Source organism: Equus przewalskii, chromosome 19, assembly GCF_037783145.1.
Source record: "Equus przewalskii isolate Varuska chromosome 19, EquPr2, whole genome shotgun sequence".
NCBI classification, from domain to species: Eukaryota; Metazoa; Chordata; class Mammalia; order Perissodactyla; family Equidae; genus Equus; species Equus przewalskii.
Window position 1 is genome coordinate 58,294,425 of NC_091849.1, and position 17,845 is coordinate 58,312,269.

The window sequence follows — 17,845 nt, forward strand, 5'->3', positions numbered from 1 at the left end:
TTTTAATAACTTGTTTTTGTAGTTTCACCAGTGATTTCTCCTTAATTATGAGGCAAATTTTTAAATTGTTGAAAGCTCTTCAAGCATAATATTTTTCTGTTCATTTTTTCAGCTTAATTTTTAATGAACGTATATTGGCACCTTGAGTTTCTCGAAAGCAGGTAAAGTGTTTTTATGTGTTTCCTTTAAATATGAGCATTTCAGCCACTCACAGAGATTGCACTAATTTAGATGAATTAAGCTGTTACATACACTTAAGCTGTTTTAATTTACTTTATCCTTTGCTGTAAAAATTCTGCTTAAAATAAGGAAGAGAAATGATAAAAGATATGCTTATAACTTCTTCCATTCTTGCTTTCATAAGTGGATAATGGTATCAAATCAAATCAAATCAAATTTAAAAAGTGTGAGAGAAGTTTTGAAATATATACATCATTCAGAATCTCTTTTAAATTTCTTCCCATTATATAGATAGCACTAATTATTATAATGAATCAATAGAAAACATATGAAATGACAAAGTACTACTCATTGTAAACCAGTTCATTTACATGTCATGCAATTAGAAGTGACATTGACATAAGTGCTAACCTCTGAGGATTTCTATTTTTGTCCTAGAACTACTATTAAGACATCTGTAAATTTTCTATTCTCAAATTCTTTGACATATAATAGAAGCTGCATGGTCACTTTAATTTCTATCAGTCCTGATAAGTTGGAAACATCTGTTGCTTTATTATTGCTTGCAGCCTAGGAAGGCACAAGGTCGACAGGACCCAGATAATATGATGTGAGTTTGACCGTAAAAGTTTTCTACCACTTTTTGTGACTAACAATTGTAGGGCAATAGAACCATTTGAAAACTACTTAAACATGAAACCTAGGAAAGATTTTTTCTTGTATTCTTTGAAAAATTTCGTCCAAGTCAAAACACGTTGTTTTTGTTTACTTATTTGAAATATGACAGTGATTCAAACGATTAAAATATATGGAAGAACTGAAAAAAGGAGGTAACATATGTACATGCAAAAGACATAAAAAAGTAAAATCTGGGGCTGACCTGGTGGTGTAGTGGTTAAGTTCATATGCTTTCCTTTGGTGGTCTGAGGTTTGCAGGTTCAAATCCTGGGCATGGCCGTACACACTGTTCATCAAGCCATGCTGTGGCAGCATCCCATGTACAAAATAGAGGAAGACTGGCACAGATGTTAGCTCAGGGACAATCTTCCTCAAGCAAAAAGGGTAAAATTGGCAACAGATGTTTGTTCAAGGCCAATCTTCCTCACCAAAAAAAAAGAAAAAAGCTAAAAGCTAGTGAAAGGACACTGGTGTCTTTCAAACACTATTTTAAGCACAAGTCAATTTGCATGCCAAGACTCTGAACAAGAGTTGGGTAAATTACCCAATTAACAAAGTAGATTCAGAAAGCCATTAAAAAATATGTCTATGAAAGAGAGAGAAGAACAGAAGGATAACTATCTCTGAGGTGTAAGACGTGAAACAGGAGATTATTGAAGCGGATCCTGATTGTACGGCATTGCTGAAGCTACTTCAAGCGGTTCAATGACTTGCCTTGCTCTATTTTATGTTCAGTAAGTCTGGAATCCTGCTCCTGCCTCTCCTTCTCCTTAAAAACAGAGGAGAGAGAGTTCTCTCTTATTATCACATTAGCTCAGGCTACTTAACAAAACTGCTCCAGACTTTTCATCTAAATGTCCAATTACATAAATAAAGAAAAAAAATAAACAAATTTGATCTAAGTGAGTATTTCAGAGGGAAGGATTGAGAAGCAGAGTCTGTGACCAAGAAACTACCCATTCTTCTTTCTGAACTGCAAGTACCTAATCTGTTCCCAATGGATGAAGGAAAATAATAGGAAAGCAATTTGACTTAACTGACCAAATGCACCAAATTGTCAGATGCAGGGCCCGCTTAAACCAGGAAAAGGCTTCTCAGTCTGGAATCTCTCGATGTTATGGTCTGTAAGTTTGAGGAAGAAGCTTCCCTTTTTGAAGTCTGAGATTCTTTCCACTTTCATAAAGTCTATCTTTTTGTGCACAAGTTTTACTATTTTCCAACTTCCACAGCCTAAACTCCCTCTAAGGCAGGTTCTCTCAAGCTCAGGAATATAGATATTTTGGACCTGATGCTTCTTTGACACAGAGGGCCGTCATGTGCATTGTAGGGTGCTGAGCAGCAACCTGGCCTCTCCCCACCAGACACCAGGAGCAGCCCCAATCCCTATTGTGACAACAAAAATGTCTGTAGACCTTGTTGAGTGTCTCCCGGGGGCACAATCACACTTGGTCCCTCCAGGGATCTTCTGCGTCTGACTTTACCTATTCTCTTCCAGACACATCTGTGCTTCTCAGCACAAACTACCACACTACCCATCGAGGCCCTACACCTGAAGAAACTGTCAGAGGACTGATAAAGAATGAAAGCGTTGGGGTGTTTATCTCATTAAAGGGACAATCAGAAGGTATCTTGGGCGTCTTAGAATGTAGTTCTTGGTCCAATAGAAAATGATTTCCTGGTCAATTTAGGCTTTAGCAGCAGATCATAGTGTGAATTTTATATTTTTTCATTTTGCGTATGCATGTAAACTACTTTTTTGAGTGTTTATAACACAATTAGTTTATCCAATGCCGCTTTCTTTGATTTATTGACTTTTATAATTTTTTACATAAAAAAGCATTATTGAGGGAAATTTTGTACATTACATAATTCGTACCATGTTTCACCAAATGCACCTGTCCCCAAATTCCATGTCAAGCTAGCTCTGACGACCCCATTACTGACAACCCCATTACTAAGAGAGACATCTGTTTTTGGTCAGTTTATGGAATGCGTGCTCTTCCTACATAAAAACATCCTTCTGAATCGGTTCCCATCCACTCCTCTTGCCAGAATTTGCCTTCTGTGGAAGAAGGTTAGTTCTGTACAAAGAAACAAAGATATCTATCTCCTTGGAGCTTAAATTTTGGCCTAATATAGTCTCACAGACAGTGAACAAGTTACAGGAAGAAGTATATCGTTATTTGGAAAGCTGGATGGTAATCATTGTTAAGAAGAAACAGAGAAAAAGGAGATGACATGCGTGGGCTGGAAGGGAGTATTTGACATTTTTGATGGAGTGTCTAGGGAAAGGACTCCCCGAGAAGGTAAACATCTGAGAAAATACTCAGAACGAAGAAACCCACAAATCAGAAATTTGGGTAAAATATCCAACACAAAGGACCTGAGACAGGAGCATACCTGGGTTCTTTTAGGAACTTCAAAGAGGCCACTGCTGTGATTTTAGAGTGAGCTAGAAGGAAGAGGTTCACATTGAACCTCTAGTTAAATGCTTACCTGGTCTAGCTCTTGGAAAGTCTAATTATGTGAGCCTTCAAATTTGTGTGGGGGAGCGTGTGTGTTTGTATGAATGTGACAGAAAGAGAGAGGGAGAGAGAGAGAGAAATATTCTGTTTAGATTTTCTGTTGTCGCAACTAAAATTTTAAAACTCTAAACCTACCCCAAAAGCAAATTGTACTCATGCAATTCTAATTTGAGCTTTACTTCTTTGAGTGTGAGTTTGCATAAGTCACACTTGTTGAAAAGAATTGTAAAAAAAGAAAAGATTTAACTAGAGGATGGAAATAGATGAGAGAAATAAAACAGATGGTAAAGTTAAACTAGATTAGTTTTAAATTTTGTTTTATTGTTGGTTCCCCAATGAATCTTTATAGGAGACTTAAAAAGATGAGATAAAACATCAACTGCATGCTTATCTCTGTATCTCTGAACCAGCTGTACAAGAAGACAACCAAAGGAGCTGTGTATGAAGCTCTGATAGCATTTTCTTTGATGGGAGAAAAAGCAGCAGTTAACAATTCTAAGTCATAACATCATGAAATTATAAAATATATGGATAGACACAAACCAGAAATTGTGGCTCTACCTATGTGTATTATCTATTAAAAATGAAATTAAACTTTTTAGTAATCATTGAAATGCTAAGGAAAAGAAATTCTGAGTCATTGCTTTGAGGCAATGTAAATAGTTCTTAATTGCATAGTGCCTGTATTTTTACTTTATGATGTGTATAACATCAATCATGTTTTTTAATTTAGACGCTGTCATTTATTCATTTTTTATAAACACAAAATTGACAGTAGGATCTTTTTTCTTTTTTTTTGTCATGAGCTCTCAATTTCTTCCATGATTTATTCTTATGTGGTTGTTATTAGAAATCCGACTCTCTCATGTGGGAAGTAACAATTGTTTTATCATGGAGCCATTTATATTATTAATATTGAGAATGCAATTGACATTGTGAAAGGGCTTTATTAGAAATTCTTCATTACGATTCCAATGAGAAAGTTCAGCATCCTTATGCCACTTTAATTATAAAGAAAATGAATTGAAAATAGAGAAATTTAACTCATGATGAAGAGCATGGCTTAGAATTAATAAGGTTCTGACCTTCAGGGGTTTTTTTTAAGCCTTAACATTGTCCAGGCTGGTGCATTTAATATAAACTTCCTAATCTTACAGTCATTATGGAAGATGCTTCATTCTGCATATTACTTCATTTAAATCCATATTCAAAAGAAATAAATTGTTTTGATCAGATTATGATTTTAGTGTAATCCCATTAACAGGAGTAAACGACTGTCAAATCATTGGTTTATTTCCTTTTGGCCTATATTATACACATCTGTGTAATCCAAATATGGTCCAGACTCTTTGGCCATCGAAGCTCTGAGTAACCTTGGTCTTTCCTCACATCTGGATTTTAATGCAGAGCCTCCCTGTGATTCCCCAAGCCAATCTTCTCCACGTTTCTCTCTGGCTCCCTGCTTCTCTGTGCTCGTGTGCATTAATTTGTCCTGGATCACATGGCTAGTGGACCTCAGATAATTCTGTTTCCATAAAGTCAATTCAAATATACTAGGAAATTTTCTTTTTATTAAAACATTGTGAAGTCCTTAATGATTACAGGGATGGATGGCATCAGAAGCTACACCACCTTGTGCCATCTAACTCGCTCCCTCCCCTGTGCTTCTTGCAGCCTGAAAGCCTGGGCTCCTGATGCACTATCCCTTCCGATGTCTGAACACTCTGGGAGCTGACATCAAGTGGATGATTTCTGTGGGAGCAGTGCTGCCATGCCTGTGGACACTTACCACAACACAGAAAGTACATCAACAGTATCTTATTTTGTTGCAAATGGATAAATATCATATATATGTATGGCTGAACCCAAAACCCTAGGTAGAATGATATAGCCATTTTTCAGTGAACATTTTGATTGGACTATTTTCCAAAAATCATAATAGACTTCAAAAGCATAGTCAAAATTGGATGCATATTCTTTTACATGAACAAATTATAATTTTTTAGCTATTCTTGCTGCTTTATTTGATTAGTTTTATTATAAAATAAGTAATAATATAGTGAATATTTTCTACATATTTAACATAATGTTGTTTTCTTCCTTCAGGTATTTCTAGGTGTTGAATTATTACTTACCGAAAAACTTTAGGTACATACCGAATTGTCATCGGCTGGCTTTATTGCAAGCCTCGTTTTCCCTATATACACGGGAAAATGCTGTCTCCCTCTTCCTGTGTGGGACAGAAAGGACTCAAAGGAGTCCTGAACAAAAGGCTCAACTTTTCATGGACTTAGGGGGAGGGAGAGAAGAAGGGCTGGGGGTGGGAAAGTGCTAAGTCAGTGTGGAAAGGAGTGCAGCAGCCAAGGCCCCTGCATGTGGAGGTCTCCTTGGAGGCTCCTGGGAACGCCCTAGTTGAGGCCTGTGGCCTGCCTCCCCATCATGATAGAGGCCTCCGAATAAGGTGCTTGGGCTGGAAATGAAATCCACATGAGCATGACTGAGAGGAAGGTGGGGGGACTGGCTGAGTCCTTGACGGTCTGGTGTGGGCAGCTTCCCTCTGTGAGGCCTGACAGGCAAAGCCTTAGAATTGTCTACGGTGGGGCTTGAAAGGTCACACATGGTGGTTTGTATGGTTTGAGATAGCAGTAAAGATTCATTTTTTCCCCAGTGCATTTTGATGAGAAAACCTGCCTTTCTCCATTAAATTATCTTGGTTTCTTTGTTGGAAATCAACAGACCGTTTCCCTGTGGATCTGCTTCTGAACTATCCATTTTATCTCTCATCTTTTTGTCTATCCTTGTGCCAATACTACGCTGTCTTGATACTCTAGCTCTACAGTAACTCTTGAAATCAGGTAGGGAAAATCCTCCAGATTCATTTTCATTTATGTTTACTTTGACTACTTGAGGTCATTAAAGTTCCATATAAATTTTATAATCAGTTTGTCAATCTCTACAAAATGCCTGGGGTTATCAGTAAGAAGAAAGGGCATCATAAAAATATGAACTCTTCCAACCTGTGAGTATGTTATAACTATTTATGTAGAACTTTTTAAATTTCTTTATGCAATGTTTTGTAGTTTTCAGCAGAGAGATCTTGCCCGTATTTTGTGAAGTTTATTCTGAAGTATTTGTGATCATATCATAATCATGCTTAATTTCATTTCCCAGTTACTTGTTGCTATATTATAGAAATAGTATTGGGTTCTGTGTAGTTATCTTGTATCTTGGGACTTTGGTAAATTCACTTGTTAGTTCTATTGTTTTGTTTTGTAGATTTCTAATGAAGTCATGAGATATGTATATCAAACCCCGTTTACTGCTATTTTTCTTATCCTTATATTTTATTTATTTTTCTTCTTATTGGACTGGTAAAAACTTCTAGTAAAATGCTGATGAGAACTGGTGAATACTTGTGCCAACTTTAGTGGGAAAGCAATCAGACTTCCACGTATAAGTATGATGTTACCTTTAGCTTTTTGGAGATATCCTCTATCAGACTGAAGATGTTCCCTTGATTACTAGTTTGCTGAGCTGTATCACAAATGTTAGTGAGTTTTGTTAATTGCTCGTTCTGAATCTAGTTAGAAGATCATATGATTTTTCACTTGTGTTCTGTTAATATGGTGAAACATAGCAACTGATTTAGATTTCTGAATAAATATTGTGACCTTGAGAAAAATCTTTCTTGGTCTTGAGATAATATTTTTATATCTTTGTGTATTCAACTTATTATATTATTAAAGATTTATTCACATATTAATAAAGAATATTTAATATTTAAATAATAAAAATAGTATTTATAAATAAATATTTAAATAATAAAACTGTAATTTTGTTTTCTTGTAAGGTCTTTATGAGACTTTAGCCTCGGGATTAATGTTGCTTCATCAAAGTGAGTTGAGATTTGTTCCCTCCTCCTCTGTTACCTGTAATAGTTTGTGCATGATTGATCTTATTTCTGCCTCAAATATTTGATGGATTCTACCAGTGAAGCATCTGGTCTTGGAGTTTTCTTAGGGAGGAAGTTTGTAATTATAAGTTTAATTAATTTGATATAGGACTAGACTATTCAGATATTAAAATATGATTAAAAGTATTCTTTTCTACTACAAACATTAAAGGTATTTAAAAAATCCATCTAAGTAAAGATTTAGCAACATCATACACATTTTTATTTGCTATCTTTATTAGCATTTATTTGAAATATTTTATAATTTCCCTTGTGATTTCTTATTTGTTCCATGTGATATTTAGAAGTAGATTTTCTAATTTCCAAATACTTAGTGATTTTCTCAATATTGTTCTATAATTTTGTTGTAGTCAAAGAATATACTTCTTGTGATTTTAGACTTTTAAAATTTATTGAGACTTGTTTCATGGCCAAGGATAGAGATCTGGTTGACATCTTACGTGTTGTTGAGAAGAATAAATGTTTAGCAGCTGTTGGGTGTGATGTCTGTAACGTCATTTCAGTAAGTGGATTGATGGTATCATTCAAATCTTCTCTAACCTTACTGATTTTCTTTCTACTTGTTCTACCAATTATTGAAAGAGAAGCATTCAAATCTCAATTACAGTTGTAGTTTTACTTATTTCTCCTTTGGGTTCTGTCCATTTCTGATAAATGTATTTTGAAGCTCTGTTATTAAATGTATAATTTGACTTGATTAGTTGACCCACTTATGTTGAAATGACGTCTTTTATATTTCATTACATTAGAATTTACCTTATTTATAAAGCTAAATCAGTATATTGTTTGCTTCATTTTATATGACCTATCTTTCCCATTATTTTACTTTCTATATGTGTGTATCTTTTCATATAAAATGAATCACTCTCTTTCTCTCTCTCTCTCTGTCTTTTTTTTTTTTTTTGGCTGAGGAAGATTTGCCCTGAGCTAACATCTGTTACCAATCTCCCTCTTTTTCTTTGCTTGAGGCAGACTAGCCCTGAGCTCACATCTGTGCCAGTCTTCCTCTGTTTTATATGTGGGTCACCACCACAGCATAGCTGACTAGTGGTGTAGTTCCATGCCTGGGATCCAAACCTGTGCACCTGGGCCACCAAAGTGGAGAGTGCCAAACTTAACCACTACTCCATGAAGCTTGCCCTTAAAATGAATCTCTTTTAAACAACATTTGATTAAGTCTTGCTTTATGTACCATTAACAAACTTTGCCTATTAACTGGAGTGTATAGTCAATTTATATTTAGTGTAATCTTGAATTTGGTTGGATTTAAGTGTACCGTTTTACTATTTGTTTGTTTTATGTCCTCTCTCTTCTCTTTCCCTCTGAATGTAAAATATATTTGTTTTCTATAAATAGGAGAAGAAATAGTGTATATCTTTTCCTAAAATATTATAGCTCATCAAATATTCTCTTTGAAATTAGTTGACATTTTCAGAAGCTTACTAAGGCAAATATAAAACTAGAAAAACAAATGTCAGCTATGGAATTCCAAAAATATTATAACCTAGAAAAATGCTTTTTGTATTTGCCTTCCAGAAACAATTTGAATATATGCATGGTATTTTATTTTCTTAAGCATATTACATTGAACTTAAATGTCATGGGAGCTTTTTAAAATATCATGAAGAATAATGGCAATTCCCACCATTCATAACCATTATATAATCTGAACAATATATTTGTAAACATACACTAAATTTTAAATTAAACTAATTTAAATATAAACTATTTCACAACTCAACACAGCCAAAATTAATATTATTAGTCAATAGGGAAAAGTATATATTTGAAAAATTATTATAATGTTAGAACCATTTAGTAATGTACATTATCTTCATCAACACCTACATTTTAACCCAATGAGAATGCCAATAACCTTCTTTTCTTGCTGATATTTAACCTAACGGAAGTCATTAAACTTAAAGTAGAATTATAAACAAAGCAGATTCTGCAAGGTGATGAAAAGTCTAGTCAAATTCCTTGAAAAAGAAATTCAAACTGGGTTTAGAGTCAATCACATATAGGTATTTGTTGAGGCATTAGAATGGGTGAGATCTCCTAGGAAAAGTGGTGATGAAGGAAGCAAAATTTCAAAATAAGTCAGAGATAAATGCTCAGAGGCTATCCTGAGATAAAGCAGGAACCAAAAACCAAAACATAAGCAGTATAATATAGAACAATTCAAATCAAAGGAAGACAGACATTTCAATGAGAGAATTCTTATTAAGGAAAGGGTAAATAAATTTTAAAGGAAAAAGAAATGATAGCATATTCTTTGTATTGAAAATAGATAAGTATAGTGCTTGAAAGTATGAGTTCTAGAGTCACACAGAGGACATGCAAATCTAGTTTTGTCCATCCCTATCCATATGTGTGACCTTTGGAAAAGATTTAAAAGTTCAGTAGATGTTTTATCTTTCTATAAATGGAATGGTATTTATGTGAAGATCAAATGAGGTAATGATCATAAATGATATTTTATAGTACCAAGTGTATTATAGCTGCTAAATACATGTTATGTTATCTTATACATTCTTGTATAGTAGCATTATTATATTTTAGCATATGTTTCCAAAAATAGATGCACAAATTTGTCCATGGTCTATTCCATAAGCTGGCTTTTCATTATTTTAAAATTTCAGTAAAATATTTTAAACAACAGAAAAGTCAAGAAAAAAATAAAAGGAACACCATGAAGGCTGGCCCCATGGTGGAGTAAAGTTTGGTGCTCCACTTTGGCAGCCGGGGTTCACAGGTCTGGATCCTGGGTGTAGACCTACAGTACTCATCAGCCATGCTGTGGCAGTGACCCACATACAAAATAGAGGGAGATTGGCCCAGACCTTAGCTCAGGGTGAATCTTCCTCAAGCAAAATAAAAGGAAGATTGGCAGCAAATGTTAGCTCAGGGCTAATCTTCTTCAGCAAAAATTTTTTTAAAATAAAAAGAACACCATAATCCTACCACCTTTATTTGCCAAAAATACATTTTTAAGAAATAAAGCATTACGGATACATTGGAAGTGCCCTCTGAACTCTCCCCACCTGTCTCCCTGTAGGCAGCCCTTTTAGTAAAGCCAGTGTGTATATTTCTGATGTATGTATTTACACGTTTGCTATATATTTATGCAATCACAGACAATATGGATTTTTTTGTGTGTTTTAAAAGTTTAACTAATCATCATCAGAGTGCACGTATATCATTCCTCAATAAGATTTTAAAATTGAACATTATGTTCCGATATTTATAAATATTAATACATGTAGGTATTGCTCACTTATTTTAACCACTCTGTATAATTCCATGATATGACTACACCATGATGAGTTTATACACAGGCTTTAGTTTATTTCACATGTGGAGTGAAAATTCTTGTATATGTCTCTTTCAGTACATACCTGATAATATCTGCAATAGATGTAACTAAATGGAAATGCTGAGTTGTAGGATATGCCTCACTGTGTGTAGTACACATACTCTGTATTTGCTAAGTCATTTCAAAAACTATCCACCAAAAAAAGCCTATTTTTATGTCCTGACTAACAACTACCTGATTAATTGTATTCCCCATCTAGTCCAAGAGCTTAAGGCATGAGTAACTGTGCTTTTATATATACAGAGATATATTGCCAGGTCTCAATTAGCTATATACTTATTTTATAATAAAAACACTGCCTAGAACACTTATTAATGCCCTCCCAACATAATTCTTATAAGTTATAAATCTCTATTAGTAAGCTTTATATAACTCACATTTAAATATACGTATAAGGATATATTTCCCCGGTTTAGATTAACAGAAGCATTTGAAATACAGACTGCCTGAAGCTGTTGTATTTTGAAGTGCTAAATTACTTTGCAATGTATTAACTTACTTACTCTGAATCTCCCAATTATATTGAAACACCATCCTTCATTCTGACAGTTGACGCAGAGCAGTCTGCAGTGGTCAATTACTTTCTCACAGTTTTTTCCAGTAAATCCTGGCAAACAACTGTAAATACATCAACGTAAACAAGAAAAGTTACAATTTAAATATTTTCACAAAAGTCTATTAACAGTCTGCCAAAAACAATAACACTTTGTTTAAATTACGTACAACATATATTATTACATGATATTTTCAATCATTAATTTTGTCCATGCCTACTTGTGTTTTTAGCAAAGGAGAAAAAGATTAATCTGTTTAGAGGGAATGAGAGTAAACCACATTTTCATTTAATGATCTTAATATTATCTTTTGAGAATTTAAAAGTACAATCTACTTTGGCCTAAACAGACACTTAACAATAAAATATGGGTTTTAGAAAACCATTGGAATAAATGAGATCATTATTGAAATGTGAAAATAAAAGATGACAAATGAGATTTTTAATGCTTAGCAGAGCGGTTATGTACGGCTGGTGTGCCAGCAGGAGTCAATCATGACACACAGGAGTTTGTGATGTACTGTGAAGAGTTGCATGGACAATGATGGTATGATCATAGTTGGGCTAATTGTAGGGTTTATTTGTTGTCATTTTTACATTTTTGATAAAGCAATCATATGGTACAAGTGCCTGACCATAAGCTTCTTTGATTGTAATGTAAGTGCCTGACATTAAGCTTTGGGCTGCTGAGGCATCCGTTTCAAAGACTTCCATCTCAAATAAACATGGGCAGCTGTATGACAGCTACTAGCTACACAACTAGATAGGGAGCCAGGCCTCCCCCGCCCCGAAGTCACCCTTTTAGAAAGCCCTGAGTCATGTAAGCAACTGACTACTTTGGGTGACCCTGCTTTTCCTTTCCCGCTCCTAATTCCTGCTGTCATGTTCTAAATTCACCAATAAAAAGTAAAACGGTGAAACCCTAGGCACCCCACCCTTGACCCCAGTAAAATCAGAGCCTGGGTTCACACTCTCTCTCTCTTTCTCCACCAGCAACCTGGCTGTGTGGCCCTTGGTGTACCCAGTATCCTATTAAGAGTTGTGACTAATAAACCTTGTTTTTTCACAGTTCCCAGTGGTTGTTGTTAAGGTGTGTCCTAGAATCCTAATGAGAACCACAGGGTTGAGGGAAACATCGGCTTCCTGGGGAAAATGTCTGTGGAGGCTGCCACAAGCAGTAAGGGCCCGGGTGAGTGCCCGAGGCCTTCCTAGATGACGGCGAGTGCTGCAGTGTTCCCAGACCACAGCATCACTATCCACAGGCTGAGACAGACAAGAAGGACTCTGGGTTCCAGTTTACCGCAGTTCATTAGCTGCAAGCAATAGGGGGCTAAGAACACATACTGCTGTTCTGGCTTCCTCTGCCCTCACTCAGCAATTTGTGAGAAATATTCCTGCACTTTATATCACATTTAGTAAACTTTCTACTATAAAGTGAATGGGACACCAAATTAAATGACAAGGGCGTCTCTCTAAAGTAAACACTAGAGATTTTAAGACCAAAAATAACACTTTTGAATACTAAGTTGTTACAAGCTGATTTAATAATAAAGTGAATTGTACCATATATTCATTATTTCAAGTTTCTTATAAGAACACAGGATAATTTCATAAAAGAAGGACTCAAGTGTGATGTTGACACAGTTTAACCGAAGTGGTATCAGTAAAACGCTTCAGCGATTTACCTTTTCTGCTGTTTCAGGCGCAGCTTTGCAATTCCACTTTGTAGAATTGCGTTATCCTTCTTTTATATCAAGAACAATCATCTGTATTTTTTGCCACCTACTATGTGCCAGCCATCAAGCTAATTACTTTCACTATTTTCTTATTTTCTCATTCAATCCTTACAAACCCTGTGTGATGTATGTTATTACCACTATGTTACAAATGAAGAAACCTACTTAGAGAAGTTAAATAAGTTGTTTTGGTCATATCACTAGGTGTAGAGCTGTTGTTAAAATTAAGCATGGTCTAACTTTAAATGTATTGTACTCTGCTACACCACTGACAAACCCGCTAAGATATGTTTACCTTGCTTCTCTCATTCTAAGAGCCTGCCTAGAGATCCAGAAGTCACTCCAAATACCATCCCTTTCTACTGAGGGTAGAGAGTGGCAGGAAGAAGGGAGCGCCAGAATATCCTAAACTGTTGGTGAGTTGTGGTTATTATGTCTCAATTTTCCTTTTGAGTGGGAATAAATTAAATTGTCCAAGACTAGCGAAGGATGTTTGTGGTACCCGCACTTCTATTATTCTGGAATATGGTTTCCACAGAAGAGGCTCAGGACTATGAATTAAATGAAGAGGGAATATTCAGTCATTAATGAGATCAGATCAACAGCTTGCTGGATGAAGACTAGGCAGCAGCAACTCTGAGAAAGATATTTCTAAACAAAGAAGGGTTTATTGATCATGAAAAATTAGGCCAAAGTGTTGGCACTCTTACAACATACTAAGAAGGAAGTCCCAGAACACCGTCTGTGACACTTGGACCAAGGAGTTTTCCCCTCAAGGCAGAGGAAACCCACCATGAGAAAATCTCCCTGTTGAGTTCCAGGCTATCAACTCCCCACGCCTCTACTCCCACTCATGGTTTAAAATCTAGGAGCAGCCCCTGAATCTCACCCACAAGGAAAATGACATCCTAGCAACTCAGCCTGCGGTCAGGGAAAAAGAAGACTTAAATAGTATTCTCGCCACTTAAGAATTTAAACCAGAGAGAAAGAAAAGATAAAAGCAAACTCTAGAACAACATAGACTCCTTGAGAAATTCTACCACAAAATTGCAAATAGAATAGTCACTTTATAACAGTAAAGATGAAAGATGTAAAGACGAGGGGAAAATGCTTAGAGGAGGAGAGAGATTTCAAATAGCATCAACATTTTGGCCCAATAAGTTAAACAGATATGATTTTTATGAAATACAATATAGAGGATAATATGGTAGAAAAGCATGTTAAAAAGGGAGTTGACTTAGTGGCTAACAAAATTAAAATGGAGCCAAATAAGTTAAGAAAGGAATCTTTTGAAAAAAGTAGATTAAAATAATATGTATTCAATATAAACAACAGTCAGGACTGTCACCTCACCACCCCCAAAACATCAAAAGTAGCATACAAAACATCAAAAGTAGCGTATATATCTGAGAATATATAGCAGAAAGTGGGAGACAAGAGAAAATGTAAAGATGAACACTTAAAACACAGTGAATCAGAATATTATTAAATATTGATAAGGACAAAGATACATCTTATAAGAATTAGTCTGTATAAATATCAGAGCATGATAGCTTATATAGTTAATTTTTTATAATTAGGAAAATTCCATACATTTATTTTATTTAGTTTTTCTACTTTTTCTTAATTCATATTTCAAACAATAAAATAAACTATATTAGCCTAATTCTACATTATCTACACTTTACAATAGACATAAATATTAAACAAAGTGATTTTTTTTCCAAAAAGTTTTTTTCAGGACATGTACAGTACTCAGTACTTTTATTTTAAATGAAGACAGTGTAAAACTATACTGCCTAAGTTTCATATCAAGAGTAAAGTACTATGATTAATAAGACCAGAGTCACTTATTTAAAAGATAATGATATACACATTCTTCTGGAATGTGTAAGTAAAAAATCGAGAGAGAACACAAATATACAAAACTAAAAATGTGAAAGGGAGGATGAGGACAAATGAGGCTAATATCACTAGATATTCCCTGTGCAAATATACTAATAAGTTTATGTCAAAATATAAACTGCCAATGTTGAATCAAAATAAGAATAACTGAATAGAACAAAATATTTGATGGTAACTAACTCTAAAAGGTTTTGGGCTTATTTATTTATATGGATGAAGAATTCAAATTTCTATGAAAGAGATGATTCTCATGATGTATAAGTATTGATCCTAAGAAAATTTAAGCTAGTTACCTATCAATTACCAAAAGTCATCAGAATTTGGTTGCTAAAGTCTCAAAAATTACAACAAAAAGTCACCACTAAACTCATATTTGCAAATATAAATAAATATAATGTTCCATTGATATAAAATTCTACTTCTAGGAATTTATCCTGAAGAAATAGTGAGATCTAATAAATGTATATTTGTGTCCATATTTGCCCCATGACGTCCAAATGAAGTACCTCCAGAAGGGAGACAACTTCTGATGTAAGAGGTCATCCTAGTCTATCACCACCCGTCCTATGCTACCAATAACCCAAGGGCACTAAAAACAACAAACCAATTCCTTTCCAAAGTGTCCATTCTTCCTGAGACACCTTGGCCATCGAAAGGGACCATGTTCATGAATTTGCTTCTCATTGTATATTTAAGGATTTATTTTATGTAACTAATTTAGTAGCAATTAAGTTTTTCTTTTTTTCCTACATATAGTGTGGATTTTGTGCTACGCTATTACTCTTAAAATGAGAAGAAACATGCTGTTCTCAGGCGCCTGCCAGCAGTTCTACATACACGACAAGACCTCCAAGTACCCGGCGAGAGCAGCAAGAGAGGAGAGAGGAGAGAGAGATCAGGAAGGACTTTGTAATAGTCACTAAAACTCACCAAATATCAAAAACCCAGGAGTAAAAATGAAGGGATTGGAAGTGCGGAATGGGAATGAAAGAAAACAACCAAACAAATATAAAAGATAAAAGAGGCCCTGTACAAATCACTGATAACATGCCATTAAATTGAAGACTGATTAACTCCAATCTCTCTAACTGAAGTTCAGAAAGAAAGTGCCATCCAGAGGAGCCAGAGAGACAGGTGTCCGGGTAAAATTTGGATCCAAAATCAAGGGTGAGGTAAGCCCCCTCTGCTTCCCCTCGCTGCCTCCCCTTCTGTCATCTGCCAGCCCCTAGAATATCAGGGGTCTCCGAAATCCACGTGCAGCTCCTCCTTCCACTTCTCCTCGCACTGGGTTCATTTCACAAGCTCAGTTCTCCACGTGCTGAACTGCAGCGCCAGCTCTACTGCGCAATCTGCTGCAACCCGCTGCGCTCTGCCCAGAACGCTGCATAAACTTCACTGCTTACGTCCCCACATCGGTGCTGCCCCAAGCACCCCACACTTTCTACTCTTCGTGCCAATACCACTGTCAACCTAGGCTGCTTCTTAGCCTTCCACTGCCCACGGCTTTGCTGACTTCACTGAAAACATCTATTACTCAAAACTCTTCCTATTACGTAGCTAGGGAACTGCTCCACCTCCTTAGAGATCTGTGCATTTAGAAGATGGCCACAGCAGAGGTCTACACACTCAGGTCCTTTTGGTTTACACGTGGCTCTTCACAATCAGGAGTTCTGTGGACGAATTCGGGTAACTGTACTCATTTCCACCCTTGAGATGAAATCTCCTTTTTGGAGAGAGATTTGCTTTTAGGGTTTCACAAACCGTTTTTCTTTTTCTTTTCTTTTCTTTCTCCTTCCTCCCCTCTCTCCTTCATACATTTCCCAGTTCAGCATGTATTCCCTTATACGCATGGATGCAAGTAGTCATGACTACAGGTAAATGCCTTTAACAGATCTGCTAGATCCCATTAAAACCAGTCAACGTAGATGCATTCTTATCTCCAGTTTTGCTTAACTCCATAGCAGACGGCTACATGCCTCCACTGTAGCATCATCAGTATATATGACATGCGAACTATCTGGATTTGATCCTGAAGTGTGATGAAAGCAATGGAAATTTGTAGTCGTTTGCCTACATTTTTTGTAACCAGTCTGGCAGGAGAATGGAGGTTGCATTTGTGGAAGACTGTAGTTTGGAGACTAATCAAGGGACTGTTATAGCAATACATGAGGAATGAGATGCACTCTATCAGCAGCATAAAGAAGAAAAAACAAATAGAAGCAATATTCAGGAGGTAGACTGAACAAGATTTGATGAAATCTTACTGACATTTATTAACAGGAAGAAAATGACAGTGTCAAGTAGTACTTTCTGTAATTTTCTTAATACTCTTGTTATGTTCTCCTATTTAATAGCTTTTTACATTCTTTCTTTTCCTCTGGTTTAAGTTACTATCTGTTGCGCTTCTCCTCTTCAGAATTCAGAAAGGCTACCAAACACTTACATTTCATTAATGGTAACCTTCTCTTTCCCTGATATATAATCAATCACATACTCTTTACTATGGTTTTTTTTTTTTGCCAAACAAAATGTTAATTCTTTCACCAATCTGGATGCATAATTTCCCCTGTGGACACCCGGGTTTTTTCCCCATAATATGTACTTTCCTCTCCTTTCCACTCACAAATCTCGTGGTCTTGCTTAAATAATTTTTTTCTTTTAGTTCTAGACTCTAAATACAATTTCCTCCACTGGATGTCTCACCTATTTCAGGGGCCCTATTTTAGCACGTATTTTATATATCTACACAGATACTCTACCATTATCTATTTAAACTTACATCTAACATGTACAGGTGCATGCACACACACAAGCACACATTTTAATCTTCATTGTTTACAACACTTTCCGTTTTTTTTTTCATCTTCCCCCTTTGGAAATTTCTACTCTAGTCCATTTTATATTCAGTAACAGTACTTT

General features: G+C 35.6%; 1 protein-coding gene across 2 annotated transcripts in view; it reads right to left on the bottom strand.

The window, feature by feature from the left end:
- Positions 1-17,845, bottom strand: part of LOC103546267 (protein eyes shut homolog) — a 319,923-nt gene that overhangs the window by 24,423 nt on the left and 277,655 nt on the right. For both annotated transcript variants that reach the window (XM_008512739.2, XM_070584833.1), the window contains one exon: positions 11,236-11,350. In XM_008512739.2, coding sequence (XP_008510961.1) covers positions 11,236-11,350 — 115 coding nt within the window. The remainder of the gene's footprint in view (positions 1-11,235; positions 11,351-17,845) is intronic.